The sequence below is a fragment of the Conger conger genome, chromosome 18 (genome assembly GCF_963514075.1).
Source record: "Conger conger chromosome 18, fConCon1.1, whole genome shotgun sequence".
NCBI classification, from domain to species: Eukaryota; Metazoa; Chordata; class Actinopteri; order Anguilliformes; family Congridae; genus Conger; species Conger conger.
Genome location: NC_083777.1, coordinates 24,943,094 through 24,964,497, shown reverse-complemented (window position 1 = coordinate 24,964,497; position 21,404 = coordinate 24,943,094). Strand labels below are relative to the sequence as shown.

Below are 21,404 nucleotides of genomic sequence, written 5' to 3'. Positions count from 1 at the left end.
CAACTGCATGTAGAATAACTAGTATGAGTCCAAAATGGATCCTACTATGCCTGAAATGTCTCTTATCCACATAGAAGTCGATATTATCATTACTGTACATAGTAGTGGTCTCCTGGAAACCCAAGTATTTAAGTTTTTATCTAAATTTTATCTAAAATTCAGCATAATAAATAGGTATATGTTTCAATTCAACCAGTTTCAGATTTGACAGACCTGCGACGACTAGCTGCGATTGTAACTAAATGAGTCACACTACATCGCTAAACATGCAACATCAAAGCTGAATTAAATTAATTCCATTACGGATATAAAGCCATTGCAATGATATAATATTAGAATATGAACACGTATAAATGCCAGTGGTGGTTTCTGGGCCATCCATATCAAGCTACGAAAAACTTCTGTACACATAGAAATATGCACCCATATGTGAAAGAAGCCTACTGCTTATGAGGAAGAACTCATTTTTGATCTTGCAGCAACTTTAGACGCATTTCACTTCAGAGAGTCACGGCGCCAGGACCCAAATAAAGGAGAAAGAGTGCCGCCACAGAAATTTTCCGATGCTGGCGATGAGTGTGATCCGGTCCGTTTAATGCGGTACCCGTGCCAGAACTCATCCCATACGGCCTGTCCTGAGGCTAGGCATTTGGATACAAAACCGTACTCAAACCCAAGAGTCTCCGATGCCGGGAGTGGTTCTCTCTTCTGCTCAGACTAAGAAGCCAGCGTCTGCTTTATGAATGGTCCGCCATTGGTCCTCCCAGACAGACAGGCCCTCCGCGCCGGTCCCCGTCCAGTCAGACGATGACGGGAAGAGGTGCTGGATCGGAAGATGAAGGCTCCTTCTCTGGATCGGGCCCCCTGTGCTGGCCCAGCTCTCAGAAGTCCTTATCCCAGCCAGACAGTTCATCCGGGGGCTCCTCCACCTCCGGGGGAAAGATGTCAAAATGGCTGTGGTCCAGCGGGCCCTTCAGCTGGAACAGACGCCACAGCAGACTTCATGTTAAAATGCTGGCTTAAATAACAATTGTTCATTTAATATAACCTTATTGTATAATACACATTCACTTTTGATTGACAACATGAGCTGACCAAAAAATATTTTTTTTACATTGGATTAAAAATCAGTGTGATTCTATATGGCTTTATGTTTGTGTATATGGTTTCACTTTAAGCTCAGAACTGGAACGTAAAGAGAGGAAGCCGGCTTTATGTAGCTTAGTGTAAATGCATGACTTAACATGAACACTACATCCATGCTTACGTATGACTAATAACATTATCTGGCTAAGGTACATGGTCTAAGGGCCAAGGTTCCTTCTATGCTGTGATGAGTTCTACAAGTTGTCATAAACATTTTTTGGTATTCAGGAATTATGAATGGCATAATGATATCACTGCTAAATATGCTGCCATCAGAGCCCCTTGATATACAATAACTATGTGTTTAATCGATCTTTATTTGATATGTGGCATTTCTGTTTGAGGGAGCTGGGTAGAAATCCTCTATGCAGAATGAAAATGGTTCACATCTCTCTTTAGAGGGGATATCAGCTTCTGGCATCTCAGTCCATCCCAGTTGAATCCCTGGAACCACCTAGATGAAGCATTAACACTGTCAGGATCCTGGTCTTAGCCCTCACCCAACCATCAAATTGCACCCCCCCCCCCCCTGCAATTAATTAATGCAGACAGCAAAAAGAGTAGCACTGTACATGACCGGAGAGAAGCACTATGGAGTGTATTTAGCAGTCGAGGCTAACGCGTTTACCATTATTTTAAGAGCAATGTCATTAGCGAGTGATGGGAAGCGTTTTCATCTGGGGAACGTGCAGCTGTCCATTGTTGTGCCTGTGTATTGTTCGGTGACACGGACCGTGTGCTCATAGTCCTTTCTCTGTTTTGTATTCTGCCCATCAAACCCACTCAACACATCCTGTCTCGCCAGGTAATTAAATCTTGTTTTATTCCTAGAAACATCACAGCTGCCGTATTGCATACAAAGCCCATTACACACACAATGTGTCATTGTTACAGAGATTTCAAAACCCACATTAAACTGAATGAAACACCCTTTGGACTCGCAGGAGCTGACCAGCTGAGCACCAAGAAAACATTATATTTTCACTGAGCAGGCCAAATAATATTAGGTTATTTACCTTTTGATAAATTACTAAAATGCGTATACCTCCTGCTTTTTACTACAGTTAATAGTAGCACAAAGTTTTGCATTTGAACTGCCTGGTATCGAAGCCTTTTTCAGTAAAACAAGTTATAGTAAAAATAAAAATAGACAGTTGTGGGACTGATAGGATCTTTTTCCAATCTTCATTCTACAGATTGTACTACATGGCTAAATGTTATAGCCATGTTATATTGACTGACAATATACAATATAATCACATCAAATGTTTGTCATTCCATGTGTATGTGCCTTAAACACAGCCGTACGGCAGCTTGTCGTGGGTGCCATACGGCTGATTTGGCGGAGCTCAGACACAGGGTGTGGATTGTAGGGGGCCTTGAGGTGAGCATTTGGGAAGCCGTGCGTGGAGTGGTCTGGGTGATGCGGGCAGGCCTGTAGCATAGTGGTTAAGGTAAATGACTGGGACATGCAAGGTCAGTGGTTCTAATCCCGGTGTAGCCACAATAAGATTTGCACAGCCGTTGGGCCCTTGAGCAAGGCTCTTAACCCCACATTGCCCCAGGGGAGGATTGTCTCCTGCTTAGTCTAATCAACTGTATGTCACTCTGGATAAAAGCGTATGTCAATAATGTAATGTAATGCAGGACGTACTTGTGCTTCTTGATGTCGATGATCCCGTTCTTCTTGTTCCCCATCCTCTCTGCTGGGTTGAGCCTGTGTGTGAGAGAGAAACATTTTCAGCAGCACTATGTACCACTAAGCCTATGTGTGTGTGAGAGAGAGAGAGAGAGAGAAACACAGCACTACTACTATAACACCTGCCCAAACCACTGTCTTTTAACCTCTTTCGCTTTGGGGTTATATTACTGATGGTTCTCTTCGTGACTGTGGTCCCAACTGCCTTCAGGTCATTAACAAGCTCCTCCTGTGTAGTACTGGGCTGATCCCTGACCTTTCTCATGATCATTGATATCCCACGAGGCGAGATCTTGTGTGGAGCCCCAGACCGAGGGAGATTGGTGGTGACTTTGTGTTTCTTCCATTTTCTAATAATTTCTCCAACAGTTGTTAACTTCTCACCAAACTGCTTGCTTATTTTCTTGTAGCCCATCCCAGCCTTGTGCAGGTCTACAATTTTGTCCCTGATGTCCTTAGACAGCTCCTTTGTCATGGCCATGGTGTAAACGTTGGAATCTGATTGATTGTGTGGACAGGTGTCTTTTATACAGCTACATAACGATGTAACAAGTTGACACAGGTGTTTTGGGTAATTGAGATTAGGAGTGCTTCTTAATGGAAAACGAACTGGTCTGTGGGAGCCAGAATTATTGCTGATTGGTAGGGGATCAAATACTTATTTCATGCAAAAATACGATAATAAATTTATAAAATTTATATTATGTTGTTATTCTGGATTATTTTGTGATATTCTGTCTCTAAATGTTAAAATGTACCTATGATTAAAATTCCACACAGTTCCATTCTTTGTAAGTGGGCAAACCTACAAAATCAGCAAGGGATCAAATAATTATTGCTCCCACTGTAAATCAATATAATTCAAGTTACAAGCTTTGCCCTTTTCGTTGATATTGTTACACAATGCTATATAACCACAAGTGGGCATCATGCTGGCGAAAATACCACAGAGAACAATCAGTGTTTGAACATAAGAATGGCAATGCCACATTACGATAGCATTGTATTTAACATGCCTGTTCATGTTCAAACAATATTAAGATATTTATATTTAAATACATTTTTAATTAATATATTCTGGTTTAGATTATTTGAGAGTTTGCAGTTTGCTACCAGGTAACATCACAGAACTAAATTCCATGGAGATACCTACTTCCTTTGACCTGAACTTGCTATAATTAGTCACCCAACACTGTTAAATCAACAGGGAAATTGAACAGCATTTATGGAGAAACACACTTGCACAGTCTTCTAATGAGGTCCTCTGAGCGCTTGCTGACACGCTTGGGAAAGTCCACTTTCTCGATCCCCTGCAGAACGGTGGTGTAGATCTTAATGGGGTCTGAGCCGGAGAAGGGGGGGCTGCAAGGCAAACATGCAAACGAAAATGGGTTAAACCATTTGTGTTAAACCAATTGTAAAATCCTTGTCACATTTAGAGGCCCATCGAGACCATAGATCTCCATAGACTGTGCAGTCACTGCTGTTATCAACCTTGTACTCTATAGTGTTTACGTTACATTCCTGTTGTGGTCTGACCCTAGACTGGGTTGTATCACTGCACTGGATGAGTACTTGAGCGAGGCTGGTGCATGCAGAACGCAGTAGCCCAACTGGCCACGGGGGTCAAGCCCCCTTCCTTGTGTAACGTTAATAATGTGTGACCCTGCACACTCAGCACTGACCCATGGGCCTCATACCTGCCCAATTTCAACAGGAAACCCACAGAATGTATTTACAAAATGAGAAAAAACGAGAACTATCCAATTGTTATTTAAGCAAGAATTCCTGTATGAGCTCCCGTACTGCACATTCAAACATCTAGTGAAAATTGGTTCTTTGATATTAATAAGGTCAAATATATTTTAGGTTTAACAAAGTTTCATGAGGGAAAAACCAATGTTGATTGATTTCATTCTTGGCACTAAGCTGTGAATTCACTGTTTAGTATAATACATAGCAATAAAATGACTAAAATAATCATCTTGGGTTGTTGATTGGGTTCTTGGCTCTAAACTGTATTCACTGTTTAGCATGATTCATTGCAATAAAATGTCTTACTGACACAATATGTACAGAGACTTTTACAGTCTGATGAATAGGTCCTTATTAATCTGGCTCTAGGAGAAAATCAGAGCCAAAACAGGCCCAGAAATACAATATCGAGAAGAGGCCAAGGCGTTTTGTGAGGGGGACATCTATTAAATGCGTATTCTCAGGACCGTGGACACACAATAGGCCAGACTGATTGACAGAGGAGACGGTAAAGTCCAGTACACTTCACCGTCTCCTCTGTACACGTTAAACCCCGTTACCGTGGCAACCTCCTGTGATCTCAGCTGCACTGGTCATGAATGGTGTTCTGATGGCTCATTCCAATTGGTTCATTTCGTCTGAAGGGCCTGTACAGACCTTGTCAAAAGCCTCTCAGTCATGCATGCAATTTCAGAGCGTTGCTCTTGCCGCTCCCCCGTGCTTCCGTTGACTTTCCGCCGCCCTTGAATTTTTGCTTTAAAAAACCCGGCGGTTGCTTGTTTATTCTTAACTGTTATTCTTAACTATATCAATCTTCATAATGAATCAATTCCCATGCTTCCTTATAAGAATGACACTAATCTCCTAATTCTAGGACCGGCGTGTCTATGCTGTGAGGGGTGCTTTCCTACCTGCCGGTGAGCAACTCGAAGATGAGGATCCCCAGGGACCAGCAGTCTGCCCCGAAGTCGTGGCCCTTGTTCATGATCACCTCGGGGGCCACGTACTCGGGCGTGCCGCAGAAGGTCCACGTCTTCTTCCCCAGGCCGATCTTCTTGGCAAAGCCAAAGTCTGCCTGGGAGAGACCAACACGGTGAGCACTTCCTGAGACATCCTGATACCACACCGAGTATTCTCACAGAACGCCTTAGTACTTCTTACTCACCTGTATGCACATAGCCACAAACTCTAGCGCAAGCTGTTTTAATTAATGGTGTAACGCATCTGTACATTTTGGAAATGGACAATTCTTGTCGGTAAATATTGCGATAGTTAATTGCAATTATTCGGTAATAAAAGATTCATGGGTTCCCTGATCTGTGAAAACATTGAGCGTTAATTAAATTAACATTAGATATGAGACCAGAATAAAAGTCTATCAGATTTTCCCTATAGGCAGTATCTGCTGGTACCATTTTGACGTAGCCCTGACTGTCCAATAGCAAGTTCTCTGGCTTGAGGTCCCGGTACACCACCCCCCGTCCATGCAGGTAGTCAAAGGCCTCCAGTACACAGCCAATGCAGAACCTCGCCACCGACTCCTCAAAGAAGCTCCTGCAAGACAAACGGACAGCAAGGTAAGTTTTATTCAGAAATACCAACGCGTTACAGTCCACAAAGCCTGCGGTAGCCCTTACGGGATCTCAGGGGTGCCCAAAACTGGCCCTGAAAACCCATACACTCCGGTTTGATGGTCTGGGTTTCATCTTTAGATCTGCCTCCGGTCTAGAATTAAGAAACCGAACGTGGCGGGTTACCTGTGCAACCAGCTGCCGTAATTAATCAACCAAGTCCTTGAGAATGAGGAAAAGCAGCACACCTGGCAGCTGTTTAGGGCCAGGGTTGGAGATCTTTTACGTTTCGGGCCTTTAGTAGATATTCCTATCCAGAGCAAATTTCATGGATTGCATTATATTTATACAGCTGGATATTTTTTCTGAAGCAATTCAGGTTCAGTACCACGCTCAAGAGTGCCGAAGCAGTGCTCCGGCCGGGGATATAAAATCTGTCCCCTTTTGAGCCGCTGCTCAAACCATTATATTACATTGCCACTCTGACTCAGTGTGCTGTCAGGTAAGAACGACATTGAAACCCCAATCTTTGAACATGTTTTTTTGCGTCAGTTAAAATACAACCTACAGTACAGTACAGATTGATGGGCAATTCCGCAGTAATCAACGCTTAAACCGCAGGGTATCTGAGTGGTAAAGTCCAATACGACTACATAAGAGACCAACATGCTTGTATAACCCTCAGGAGTGAATGACTCTCATCATCCTCTATTATGTAGCTGTACTGGGCCTTACCACCCAGATATCCAGCCGTTGTCACGTTGGTTACCGTGGAATTGCCCTGATGTGTTTTTGAGTCTCAGAAAGCATTCGCTTAATGGACCACCATTAGCAATAGCTGCCAGAACTCCAATCTGCCACTCCAGTGGTCCACTAGTGACAGGACCATTAGCAGGCTATTTTCTGCTTTCAGCAGCCTAGCTTTGACTGTGTGTGAGCAGTCCACTGAAGTGTGGGGCTTTAAAAACACGGTTGACTGACAGTCGCACGAGCAGCGGGCTGCTAATGGGCCATTGCATGCAGGCTAGCTGCGGTCTGTCATTCTGAGAAAATGCTCTTTATAAGGTTTTTAATGGGGCTTTCTGTCAGTCAAAACATTTTTTTTGCTTTATCTCGTCTTGTTCATTTAATTAATTGGTGTACTCCGTAGATGTTGACCACTTTTTCAGTGGTATTTAATCGGGTTATTCCCAGTAGGAGGTCCTTAAATTCAAAGAGGGCTGGCTTCAATGTGAAATCACACAGATTAAAGGAATTGCAGCAACAAACACTTTCAAGCCACCACACTGTTTATCCCACCCCTTCTCTGTGAACGCGCTGACGTCGAAACGCCATTGGCTGTGGCAATTTTTCAGCCGTTGAGCTTGAATTATTGTTCAGCTATACAATGTTTTGGTACAGAGTGCCGGCCCGTCAACTGCATATTTTGAAACCTGAATTTAAGGACTATGAACACAGGCAGAGGGTGAGTCAACATGTCAGTGAGCCTTTTTCAATGATAGGAAGGGATTTACAATGGTCTTGTAACAATGTTTTAACACAAAAATCGTATCAATTGTACCTTTAATGTAATTTTCAATCAAGTGTGTCATATTTACATTCTGACACTGCACTTGTAAAACGTAACTCTCTGACTGTAACCCAAGGGAATCGATGTCCACTGCGTGTACGCGTTTAGTGCAGTGTCTGAATATAAGAAAATATCTATCACACACCTGATTGAAAATGACAGAATGATTAAATGCGTACGTATATGAGTGTGTCATACTTATTTTCTCACATTCAGACACTGCACTAAAACGCAACACTCTGACTGTAGCCGTAGCGAATGGTTGCCCGCCGCATGTGCGGTGGTCTGAGCGTGTGTGTCTGAAACAGACCTACACTCACATGTCCCTCAGCGTGCTCCAGAGCTCCCCGCCCAGGCAGACCTCCAGCAGCATGTACACGCACTTGGCATCTCGGAACGTCCGGAACAACCTGGAACGGGAAGCCGCGACATCGCGTTTACCCGGTGGAACGGGAACGACGGCAACAGACTGAAGGTTGTCGCGTAGAGAGGGCGGCGATTCAAAAGTGGAAAAATAAACGCTGTGTGTTAAGCAAAATTAACAATCGAAAAGTAATCCGGCAAATTTAAAAACCTGAAAATTGCAAATGGAGTAATCTCTGGGAAGGTGATGGCATGATATGAATGCTTGAAATTTGGCACAGACATTATTTGATGTGTTAGGACAATGACTTTGTAAGGAATTTAAACTGTCAGTCCAGGGCTACATATACGGTATATACTGTACCTGAAATATAGGAAGGCAAGTATATGTGATATCCAATTATTAAAATGTTGCTCACAAGACTAGATATTGAGCTTAGCCCCTCTGTAATGGTTCTTTATTCTCACAGAATGGGTATGCGTTAGGCCTTGTATCTAACATCTTGAGCATACCAACTTAATCAGCTGCAAGCTGATCCTACACTGCTCACTTGAAAGATCAAAGCTGTTGAACATTTGATGTTCTGAGGAGCTATAAGAAAGACAGTGACCCTAGAAACAATTCTGTGATATGAGGCATTCTCATGACACAGAGGAAGTGACAGAGACAGAAAGCAAGACACCGAAAGAAAGAGAGAGACACAGAAAGAGAGATGGGGTGGAGGGGAGTTCTCCTTTCCCCTGAGTGCGATCATGAGAAGCAGTGGGGCTCCTTTGTCCTGGAATGTCACCTGTCAGATAAATCATGGCTGTAAGAATGTGACATCACTGCCTTCTAAACTGCTTAGCAACGCCCATCTGGTTAGGCTTCCCTCGGGTGAGGGAGAAGTGGTTATAACTTTGTGGTGAATGCCCTCTTTCGGTGCATAACGTTAACTGCTGTGAAAATGTAGCTTAAATGTATAACTATAGCCGTGCCGGAATTACACAAATGTGTGTGTGAGAGAGAGAGAAGGAGAGATACAGCCATGTAGGACTACTTAAATACGAAACTAATGTGCAATCTACTTCAGCAGTGGATTGTCACGTCCTTGCATGCCATGCTCGGGTGTGCAAGGGCCCAAGGGCCCAACTCAACTACACGTAGAATACAACAGCTCCGCTTCAGTGAGAATCAACCTATGGGAATGCACATCGGCCTGTCACTGTGCCAACCAGTAATCAATCAGACATCCTGCAGCTCGGGGGATAGCTGTTCCTCAGTCCCATGGTATTTCGATGTATGGAAACCGACACAGACCACTAAACATGTTACAGACAGTATTTTACAAGACAATGCCAAATGTAGGAATAGAATTACGGATGTTATTTCTGCTCCGAATAAAACTATGAATATTGCCCTGCTGAGTGACTGATTCATTAGCGTATTATCAAAAGGCAAACTAAAAGGGATGCAAAGTGTCCGGCTACGTTCACCACCTCCATTTACACCACCATTGTCTGAAACGGTTGGAGATCACTCTTTTAGTCAATGTATTATTCATGTGTTCCAACATTACAATAAACAAGAATTTTGATTATAACCACCGACATCCTCATCACCGCCTCCGCGATCCACATAACAATCAAGTCCTCCTTTCCTAAAACACTCTTTTATGCTTTGTATGGATATTAATGAAAACTTGTGTTCATTACACAATGCACTCATTGTTTGTATGCCATTTTATATAATGGTATAGTTGTATAAAGTTTATCTAAAACGCAACCCAAAATCAATAGCTAATAATGTAATATAATAAAAAACCTTTACTTTCCCTAAGTGTTGAATGTGCAAATGACAAAGACTGTGAGTAGGTTGAATTAACCATGGAAATCTCACTGGAAGAACAATCTAGAGACATTTCCATCTGGCTCCCTTTAAGTTATTGTTAGACTTGTCACCCATTGTCACTCCTTAATATTGACTTCAAAATGGAGGGTACTGGACGTAGTGAATTGCAGGTTCAATTTACAAGGCCTTCAATCCTAATTGCTTCTCTAAGTATCTTGGAAAATAACAGAGAATGTGCAAGTAAACTGGTATGACCTGATGATGAAGTGTGAGTTGGTCTGCTGCAGAATGTTCTTCTCGGAGTAGATGTGCTCCTGCTGTCTGGTCTCCACAATGTGCTTCTTTTTGATGCATTTCAAGGCGAACGTTGTGTCTTCGTCCTTCAGTTTCACCTTAAGTTGAAATGAGTACTTTGATAAGCGACAGGCAATATCTGAAGTCAGTCCATTTTCAGTTCAAAAAGTAGTTTACCTTTCAGTTCAGTTCAGGTCATGTATAAGTAAATTCTGCTCAGAAGCTGAGGATATTTCTGTGGATTGTATTTGATTATAAACTTCCAACAAAACCCAACAAAATACTTTCCTGGAGAAGCACATGATATTAAAATATATAAATATTATTGGCATTTGGCAGACACTCTCATCCAGAGCGATGTACGGTTGATTAGCAGGAGACAATCCTCCCCTGGAGGAATGCAGGGTTAAGGGCCTTGCTCAAGGGCCCAACGGCTGTGCGGATCTTATTGTGGCTACACCTGGATTCGAACCACTGACCTTGCCCATCCCAGTCATTTACCTTAACCGCTACGCTACAGGCCGCCCCCACATGAAACATCCCTTTAAAAAGCACGGCTAGCGGAGCGAGGGACAGGCTCACCAGCTCCACACGGCCGAAGCCACCCATGCCCAGCGTGGCTACCACCTGCAGCCTCTGGAACGGGGATCCGGCTGGCAGGAGGCACACCTTCTCCCTCAGCTTCTGCAGCTCCCTGCCCTCAGGGGAGCTGTCCGCATGCGGGGACTGGGGCCTGTGAACAAACAACCCAGAACAAAATGCAAAAATGTGAAGTCAAGGTATCATAAAGCTTTTTGTGTAATTTGCAGTTTTGCTTCTGTAAACCGGTAGATGACTAGATATTGCTTGAGGCACCCCCGTTGCATTAGTATTATTGCTGTATGTTCACATGTTAGGTAGAATAAAGCATGTCTGTCATTCTCAGGCATGAAAAGCAAAAAAAAAAAAAAATTAAGCAATGGTCAATGCTTCAATACAAAATATATAAGAACACCTTTATATTATTATCCATAACAACTGTCCCAAAGTCCCTGTTTATTGAAGGCACTAATTGTGCAGAAGACTCATGAAGTTATGATCCGTGGCAACAGGACAGACAGGATGTGTACAGTTCTGCACTCGATGCATTCTGTCACGGACTGATGGATCCCGTCATTAGGAGCTCTAGAAGGTTCCGTCTCGGTACTGCGCTCACATGGCGTTCCTCTGCTCGTCGCTCCGGGAGAGCTGCTCCACGTACTCCTTCAGGTAGGCCTGCAGCTCCTCGTAGGTCCCCACCATCTGGTTGAAGTTGCTGCAAAAAAAGCCATCGTGTGTGAAACTAAGAATGAGCCTTGGCTCTACAACGTAAACTTCACTCTAGCTCCAACTCAAGAGACACAGTGCTTTTTGTCCTACATTCTGAGATGCCTTTGCTTTTTTTAGATGATTGGTATTGCTTTTGTAATTATTAGCATATTTGTTTGGAAGAAAATGAACATTGTTGTTGAATTTTTCTGATGATGTACACTGTGCATAGGGTGATCTGGAGCAGTGTTGAGTTGCACCAGGGCATACATTACAATAAGTGAATAGAAGGTGATACAGGCACTCACTCTCTGTCCACCACCAGGCACTGTGTGTCGTTCTCCTTGGAGATGATGTTTGCCGAGCGGACATCCTCGCTGGAAGAAGAATCACAACCCCAGTCACATTAACATAAGTAAATAGCAGGCTTGATTATGCAGTGGTATGCCAACTATGGGTGACATTGTGGTCAAGTTGCTAAGGAGCTGCACTGCGTGCTTGACCTCCTCATGAGGCTGTGAACTTGAATTGCATCACAAAAAATCCATCGGCTGACAAGGTTAACAGGCAGAAATGTTTTATTCACTCTGGATACAGGCCTCTGACATTCTGTCATAAAAATATAACTGGATATTTTAGTAGCTAGCACAAAACTTTGAGCCAATCATTTGGCAGTAACTAAATTCATAAAAGCAGTATGCAGAAGAGCATCTCTGAACACACAATGCGACAAACCTCTAAGTCGATAGGCTACAGCAGCAGAAGACTGAAGTAAAAAAAAAAAAAAAGTAATAAATACCTAATAAAGTGCTCAGTGAGTGTATAAAAAAACATATAGGGTGTACTCTGCCTTTTATGCAGAAATAGAATCAGACTAGATTAACAGTGAGTCCCTCCGCTCCATAATGCTAAAGTTACAGTACCTGATGAGAGCTTTCTCCCCAAAGTAGTCCCCTACACCCAGGGTCTTTATCTCCTGGGGTTCCAGGTTCCCCTCTGTCGTTTGGGTAACAGACACCTGCCAAAGAAGCACAGAGACTGGGTTTATAACTCACAGGTAGGACAGTCCCAGAGGGGGCAGTACTACTGTTCCTTTTATAAAACGCCTGATGAGGCTGCATCAGTAGAATACCCTACTGTTTTTCTCTGCACAAAGGTGTCTATTAAGGGCCAAGGAGGAATGCTATTTAAATCAATTCTGGTGGTTTAGATGGTATTTTTTACCCAAGGAAAGTATTTTTCTGGATGTACACATGGGTGCTGTAAGTGGGTGGGGTGGGGGGGAGTTAAGATGATTCCAAGGGTCCTTGCTGACACGGGCCTCAATAAATATTAGAACACAGGATTTTCTTGAGTGGTGGGGACCAATGTGAGACCCCTTCATGGGGCCCAAAACCCAGAGGGCACTGTAAGGGCCACTGATTTCTGCTTTTGTTGTGCCAAGTTGTCTTACCTGTCCTTTGGCTATAATGAAGAATGTGTTCCCTTCTTCTCCCTCTCGTATGATGTATTCCCCTTCATCAAAGTAGTCCTGACGGTAGCGCATGGTAATTATAGTGCAATATATACATATACTCAAAGATGCACAAACACACTGAATAATTAGAAAAGTCACTGCATCATCATTTAGATTTTTTAAAACGGTTCTTAAATAAAGAATCATTATATATTCTCTTAAATTAAAATACTTACCACTTCTAGACAGTCCACAATCTTTGCAAGCTTCTCCTCTGGCAAGTCTTTGAGTAAAGATACACTATAGGATCGAGCCACAGAAAATAGCAATTCATTGCAAAACGGGTGTAGCTCGAGAGAAAATCCTTAACTGCTACTATAAATGTGAATGTCAGTCTATATAATAACATATATTCAGGAAAAAGAATGAAAAAGCATAAAGTATTACAAAAAGGCATCAAGTATTACACTACAGGAAATGATAAACCAAGGGATATATTTGGTTAGATGTACCAATAAACTATAAATCATCCATATAATTGCTATTGATTTGATATGTGCTTAATAACATCAAACAAACATGGTGCCCTCTCTCCTTGGTACAGAATAAGTATCTCTGCATCGATTTACCTGCGCAGGAAACTGAAGTATTCTTCATGTCGGGCCTGTGTGGATCTCATCATGATACTTTGAAACATCTGTCTGTCCAAGGCCCAGATGTGGGATTGGTAAACGGCTGTTAAGAGAGTTAAGCATGCCAAAGACCACAAACATAACTTTGACATTCTATGTTGTTTTCCCAAAAGGTCGGTTATACATTTTAACATAGCTGATGCGCCATACAGTTACATATTGGGAGACATTAATGGCAAAATGAAAAAGACTTGAAAGACAATTCACATTGCATGAAAACTATATTCATCAACCCTACATAGAAAAAAACTGTTGGCGTATGCTGTTATGCACTGCATAGTCTTCGGTGTCTTTTAGAGAATCTTTAGGGACATGTCTGCGCTCACTGTTCTTTGAAACACAAAATTTAGTATTGATTAGTGGGTCTTCAAATATCCACATGAGTGCTTTCATGAGCTGTGTGCTGTCGTGTTTCACATGGATAAGCTATAAAAATGCGAATGCCTCAATTCCCCTACACAGCAATCAAACACAGGGGATTCCTTGTTCAGGCATTCTCGCAGACAGGCTACAGCTTTAGTTAACCACTTGTGTTTTAAGTGAAAACAACAGATGTTGCATGTATTTATGTTACAGTGTTATGTGTTTATGTTATGTGTTTGTGTTGCTAAAACCAGTGTACGTGGCTGTTTCCGCAAAAAACCTTAAGCAAAAGTCATTTCATTTCCATAAAATATTCATTTCAATTAGCAGCAAATGTAGGCCACAGGTATTTTAATTGGTGAAATACCTGCACTTAAATAATTGTGTCAACAGGGGGATTTATTTTTAAACAAAATTCCATTGTTGGTCCCTCTCACCTTTAACTGAGGCAGTCCTCTTGCAGTTGTACAATATGGCCAATTCCCCAAATGCTGTCCCTGGGCGCATCTGCCCAAGTAGCTTGCCATTCTGTATGACTTCCAGCAAGCCATCTACAGTAATACACAGCAGTGCTCATCACGAATTCAACAGCAAAATAACATAATGACTTGTGTATAAGAAATACAGGCCTTTCACAGTAATTTAGTAATTTAAGAGTAAACAAGAGTAAACAACTGCAACAAGTAATAAGAGTAGTAGTAGTACAAAGTAGTAGTAAACAATAATATTATTAACCCATAATAGACACATAAATGCAATAGTAAATGCTAACTATAGCAGTCCGCTTGCATTTATCCCAAATTAAACACTAACCCCTGCCATTAGTTGCCTCTGTATTACAGTAATCTGTTTTGCAGGCTATTTAAAATATAAACAGACATTTTTTAAATGTGAAATGCTAAAGAAGCCTTTTGAAAGTTAAAACCATCAAAAGTTTTTTCTAAGTATTTTCTAAATGAATATTTCTATAGCATGGTACACAGCAAACAAATGCAGTGTGAATATAGTTTGGGCATATGTTTTGAGTGAATACCTAAAGCAACCTTCAAGTTCATATAATTTTAGTTGGCTGAATCATCCAACCAATCATCCGTGCCGTTTTTTGGAACTACATGGTGCCCACCTTTCTGTAAGGACTGCCGTCAGCAACAGCTGTTGTAATGACAGCTGGTGGACCAACGGTCTGATATGTGGTCGCTGGCTAGCACCACCCAGACCCGAGCATTATTATAACGACTCTTTACCCGGACGACTTCACAAGGTCTAGCCCAAGATAAGCCCTTATTTTGGGCTAGTCCTTGTAGAGTTGTCTGGATAAAGGGCAGCCTGTAACATAGTGGTTAAGGTAAATGACTGGGACACGCAAGGTCGGTGGTTTGATTCCCTGTAGCCACAATAAGATCCGCACAGCCATTAGGCCCTTGAGCAAGGCCCATAACCCTGCATTGCTCCAGGGGAAGATTGTCTCCTGCTTAGTCTAATCAACTGTACGTCGCTCTGGATAAGAGCGTCTGCCAAATGCCAATAATGTAATGTAATGTAATGATAAAGAGTAGTTATAGCTTGATCGTCCTGGCTGCTGAGCATCCTTTTAATCTTCTTTTATTTAGATGGCCTAAAGTGTGTTGGGCATCTTCCTTTTTCCCCAAGCACCAGGGAGAGCTGTGTGAGAAAAAGATAAGAATGCTATATGGCTGTGCCACCCATTGGTGTTCCTGCCATCACTCTGCGTGACCGGAGTCATCTTTACTTGGACTTAATAAATTTGGATTGGACATCTATGTACTATAAATCATCTGTTTATACGTAGTACCATTTTTCACAACAAGCCGGTGTCAACCCGCGGCAGATGGGTTCCCCCTCTGAGTCAGGTTCTGCTCAAGGTTTCTTCCTGTTAGCCAGGGAGTCTTTCCTCGCCCTAGCTGTACTGTTGGGGGCCGGTTATCTGTAAAGATGCTTTGTGACAAAGCCCCTTTGTTAACAGTGCTACACAAATAAAAATGGATTGATTGATTGACCTGCGGCAGCACGGATGGTACAGTAGCACTGCCGCCTCACAGCATCCCCGTCGACCGGGGCCTCTCTGTGTGGAGTTAACATGTTCTCCCCGTGTCTGCGTGGGTTTCCTCCGGGTACTCCAGTTTCCTCCCACAGTCCAAAGACATGCAGGTGAGGCTGATTGGAGAGTCTAAATTGCCCGTAGGTGTGAGTGTGAGTGTGAGTGTGTGAGTGTGTGAGTGAATGGTGTGTGTGCCCTGTGAAGGAGTGGCAACCTGTCCAGGGTGTATTCCTGCCTTTCGCCCAATGTATGCTGGGATAGGCTCCAGCCCCCCTGCAACCCTGTTCAGGATAAGCGGGTTAGGATAATGAATGAATGAATGAATGAATGAATGAATGAATGAATGAATGATTGACTGACCTGCCAGCACGTAGAGGTGGTTCCCGGCCTCTCCTTCCAGGATGACCACCTGGTCCTCAGTGTAGGTCTTCTCATACATGCAGTCCACCATCTCCCGCATGTGCTGGGGCTCCAGCTTCTTCAGGAAGTCGTTGTTCATGATGGCGTCGTTGATCAGCTTTTTGGTGCTGGTACCAGGGAGAGCAAGAACACAAGACCCACGATGCGGTCAAACTAGAACTGTACCAAGGGAGTTGCCTGACTATTTCGTGTTAAAATAAGAGAGATGTATTCAGACTGCTTTCTTACTGAAGACTGCAGAATGTGTATTCTAATTCTGCCAAAAAAAAACCAACAACTTCACAAGTAATCAAAGTATTACTGTGCTTGTATGCCATGGTTATTCTCAAATTTACAAACAGCTCGGAAAACTAGCAGTTAGACCCCAAAAGATGCACACTTCAACCAGAATTGTAATAATGTTACTTGACTCAGTATGAAACGCAAATCGAAAGCTCCAGTATATGACATGAAAAGCTCAAAAACATGAACAAATATGTGTGTGACCCTTTAAAACCAAGTCATTTCGTTCCCCCAACGACGGGCATGGTGGTGTTCACTTGGCATCTTTAAGGTGGCCTGCCTTACACCGTGGTCCACGGCAGTAGTAGGCTTCTCATTTGCACATCTAAAAGAAAGAGGAAAAATCCACGAAGCCGCCACTTGTGAATGCATTAGTCTATAAGAGTAGTGGGAGGGCAGTGAATGCCTTGTTAATTAAAGCTGTAATTATCTCCCCTATGCATATACATGGGACTGGCTTTTGTCATCCCTTCTACCTTTTTATTCCTCCGGGTTGTATTATGTTAATATCAGCTTTTAAATCTTCTCCTCGTTGGAGCCACAACAAAGACTTACTGGGATCGTTTTTTTGTTTTTTTTCTCAGAAAAGGCAATCACCCCAGGTACCCCAGGTGAAACTTAATGTTGTGATTGTAATGTTGGGAAAAACCCCTCACAATTTCCTTCTCAAGTTCTTTTATGTTTTAATTCTTGTCGAAGCTCTGTGGTATATATTTATTAAAAATCAAAAATCTTATGTTTTGAAGTGCAGACCACCACAGGAATTTTTTATTTATTTATTTATTTTTACATTTTAGTTATGTGCTGAGTAATGAGTAATGGAGCTACTAACAGCTAACAACATGCTAATATGAGCATATGGCATGTTCGGGGTCAACATATGGGCACATGCACCACTGCTCCTAAGTAACTAGGATGGGTCTGAACGCAGAGGTAAAATTCCCCCCACACGTATTTAATAACAAAGCATGTGTTCTCCACACGCGGCCCCCTCACCTGGAGTCCTTGCGGACGCGGGCGCGCTCGAAGGACAGGTGCTGGGCCTTGAGCCCGCCGCAGTAGCGGGCGGAGGTGGGCTCGGCCGACACGCCCTCCTTGGCCCTGAGGCGGCGGTGCACCTCCGCGGCCACGCGGTGGAAGCGGCTGGGGCCCTGGTCGATCGCACTCGGCGGGCGGCGGCAGGGCCGGTGCGGGGCGGGCGGCGAGCGGCCCGGGGCGGGCGGCGAGCGGCCCAGGCCGTTGTAGCCGATGGCGTCCTGGAGCTTGTCGATCTGCGACACCTTGGCCGCCAGCTCCTTCTGCAGGGCCCGCAGCTGCTCCTCCCTGGCCCGGAGCTCCTGGTCCCGCCGGCCGAGCTCCTCCTCCAGGCGGGCCACGCGGGCCCTCAGGGGCTCTGCCCCCTCCCAGGCCCCCGTCTGGGGCTCCCTCAGGCCGGAGGCCAGGCAGCTCTCCTCTAGTCGCGGGGTTTTGATCGAACCGTTGCCCATGGCACGCAGGTGGCTGGACACCATAGGAAAGCCCTTTAAGGAGGCACGGTTAGAATGTGTGTGAAGCAGGCCTACTGCAGGTATTGAGTGCTACTGTTACCAGTGATAGGGAGCAGCCTGTAGCCTAGTGGCTAAGGTACATCACTGGGACCTGGAAGGTTGGTGGTTCAAGTCCCGGTGTAGCCACAATAAGATCCACACTGCTGTTGGGCCCTTGAGCAAGGACCTTAACCACGCATTGCTCCAGGGGGATTGTCCCCTGCTTAGTCTAATAAACTGTAAGTCACTTTGGATAAAAGTGGCTAAATTCATTTTATTTATGCAGTGAAAAATCTAAGTTTGACTTATTTGGACGATGTAGTTCAATTTAAATGTATCCTAATTGATACGTTCAAACGTTCAAACACTACCGCTAGTTTGCCAAAAATTTCAATTCATTCAGTGTGTTCTTCAGTCAACCATGTGTCCGTCCCCCCCCCCCCCCCCCCATGTCGCACACAATTCATATACACTGTGAAGATTTTAACATGTACCCCTTTTGAAAAACTATTGCTAGAGAAATAAATGTCCACTAGTTTTTATTCCAGCCATTTACAGTTAATCGTTTGTCATGAAATACCTTAGCAACTGGAGTTCATTTTTAAGATCCCAAATATAATTTAGAAATAATAATATTTAGTAATAAAACGCTGCACTATAATAATGAGCTCTTGAGGTACCTGCAGAAAAATTGAAAACGGTGCTTATCAGTTGAGCGAAATTGGCTCGCTTATTCGTTTGTTTGGAAATTATTAAAAGTTGTAAGACCCGCGATACTAACGTGTCCAATCGAAGGCATGGCGAAGGTTTCGGTTGCAACAAAACCTCGGGGTACCTCATACCCTCTAGGATCGGAGTTACCAACCTGCCTAATAGGCAGTGTTCAGATACATGACAGGTGCTTTTCTACTACATCAAATCCTGCATTTCACGAACACAAATCTGAAGCCAGTGTTGATATAGCCCCTGCATGTATACTCACTGTAAAAAAAAAAAGTAAAAAATAGTGAAGTAACATTTTTTAAATCGATACACTTACGTCCTCCCGTTGTCGTTCACAAATCCTGTTTAGAAATCCATCTGGCAGTGCTGCGACATAAATAGTCAACACAATAGTCAATGAAGGGTCAAGTATTTTGGAGAGCTTCTGGTAAGGAGCCTATTTCCACTATTCCAACAAGTAGCGTCAGCAGAGCCGTGAAAGCAGGTGCATATCCAGCTATCTCTTTCTCACGCAGGCGATTTTCTGCTGGTTTGCCGTCTCGAAGGGAACAAAATCCAGCGAGCTACATGGACCATCTAGCAACCCCTAGAGGAGTGAAAAGGCAATATCACGTATATTTATCTCTGGTGTTTTTTCCACAACCCACCTCCGATATTTCGTCAGATACTTTTAAGTCAGAGTTCAACGTACTGCATGTTTTTTCAAGCAAAATACAAAGACACCCAGACTCCATTTTTTTGTAATAGGCTTCAAATGAGCATAGCCATATTGCATCAAGTGGAGTAACTTCAGCTAAAAACATTGTCCTTTTATTGGGCAAAATTTGAATGATTAAAATTCAAATACATTGTCAACGTTTTTGGAATTATCAACATGATTTTTTAATTGCACATTGCATTTTTATGTTTATTTGTTTCAGAACTTGGCATTCAGTGATTTATTCAGCTGCCTTGTCTGGTTAAAAAACACATTAGTAAAGAAAATACATTTCTGGAAAGGAAATAAAAATCTTTCTATGTATATATTTACATTGGATTCGTAAAATAATTCAACATGCATCTTACAAAGGTAAATTTACACTGATTGAATTTAACATATCACTTTCTTTCTGATCCTCTGCTTACCACTAAATTTGAATTGGTTTCATATCTAAAAGGTTCCATTAAAACTTATTTTGCAGTACTGAGGAATCAGCAAAGTCAAAAAGAAAGCAATTTACAAGGAAATCATTGTTGCTATGTTGACAGGGCTTATAAAACCTTTGGTTGAAATAAAATCACTGTCTGAAATTTGACAGTTTTTAAAAATGTAAATACAATGAATAGTGCACTGTTTTAAATAACATAACATGCAAGTGATCAGCTGATCAAGAAATTGTCATCAATTGCATTGAAATAAATGCCCTCTTATAGTTTCTCAGTCAGTAATACTGAAAATAACAGTAATAGAAATCATCACAGACATGTTCACAATATTACACATCTTTATCACAACACACATATTGTGTAGTCGACTGATATTTAAGATCAAACAAAAGGTATATTTAGACAGCGGATGTCCTATAATGCTTTGTTTTAAAATAGTTTACTCTATAGCTGTCGATATTATAGCAAAAGTACAATAAATGGTTTTGATATACAAGATCAACAGCTCATTCCATTAAAGGTTAGAATGCATTGAACAGACTGGCTTATAAAGCACATTTCAGGCAGGAGATTGTCTTCCTATCATGAAGTTTGCATAAATTATGTCATTAATCTAGCATTACAGTGATTATTATACATAAAATATTTTTTTTAAAGAAAGCAGTATGTTCTTCATAAAACAGAGCTTTAAGTCCATGTATAATTGCTACATTCAAGCAAAACAACTTTGGGCTGTGGGTAAATCGTTGCTTTTCATGTTCAACATGCAAAATGTATTTTGCATACAAAAAGTGTAATTTTGTCATTTCAATGCAATCTTCAGTGTAATTTTTGACAGCTGATATGCATACCGACCTCTGCTCAAATGGACAATTGGCAGAAATACGGTGCAACATAACTTCCTGTCTTTCAACATGCAGGAACTAAACACATGTAATAGATTCCTTGTGAATATTGTATATTTGTTCTGCACATGTTGATGTTGTTCTTGATGCTATTGGATGACTCATGCCAATTATAAAATCAAAATCCAGAATAAAATGCTCAAACCACATTGTCTGATTTGCATTCAGAGAATATTTGTTGACTGTAGAACTCATGTTACACGAAGAACACACTGCATACAAAACAACTTCTCTTGTCCACAGTACATTATTTACAGAAGAAAATAAACTCTAAATGCCTATTTGCTAGGATCCTCCTTAGGGACCTGGCAAGGAA

General features: G+C 42.4%; 1 protein-coding gene across 1 annotated transcript; it reads right to left on the bottom strand.

Moving 5' to 3' along the window:
* Positions 1-308: 308 nt before the first annotated feature.
* Positions 309-18,299, bottom strand: LOC133118386 (cGMP-dependent protein kinase 2). The gene is made up of 18 exons (XM_061228344.1): positions 17,785-18,299; positions 16,447-16,613; positions 14,465-14,578; positions 13,602-13,707; positions 13,209-13,272; positions 12,970-13,047; positions 12,440-12,534; positions 11,825-11,893; positions 11,425-11,523; positions 10,812-10,962; positions 10,191-10,327; positions 8,062-8,151; positions 6,013-6,154; positions 5,512-5,675; positions 4,085-4,207; positions 2,801-2,863; positions 1,534-1,600; positions 309-977 (listed from the first exon to the last, which is right to left on the bottom strand). Exons 1-18 carry the CDS (start codon positions 18,297-18,299, stop codon positions 882-884), a joined length of 2,340 nt encoding a protein of 779 aa, XP_061084328.1. The 3' UTR covers positions 309-881.
* Positions 18,300-21,404: the final 3,105 nt, after the last annotated feature.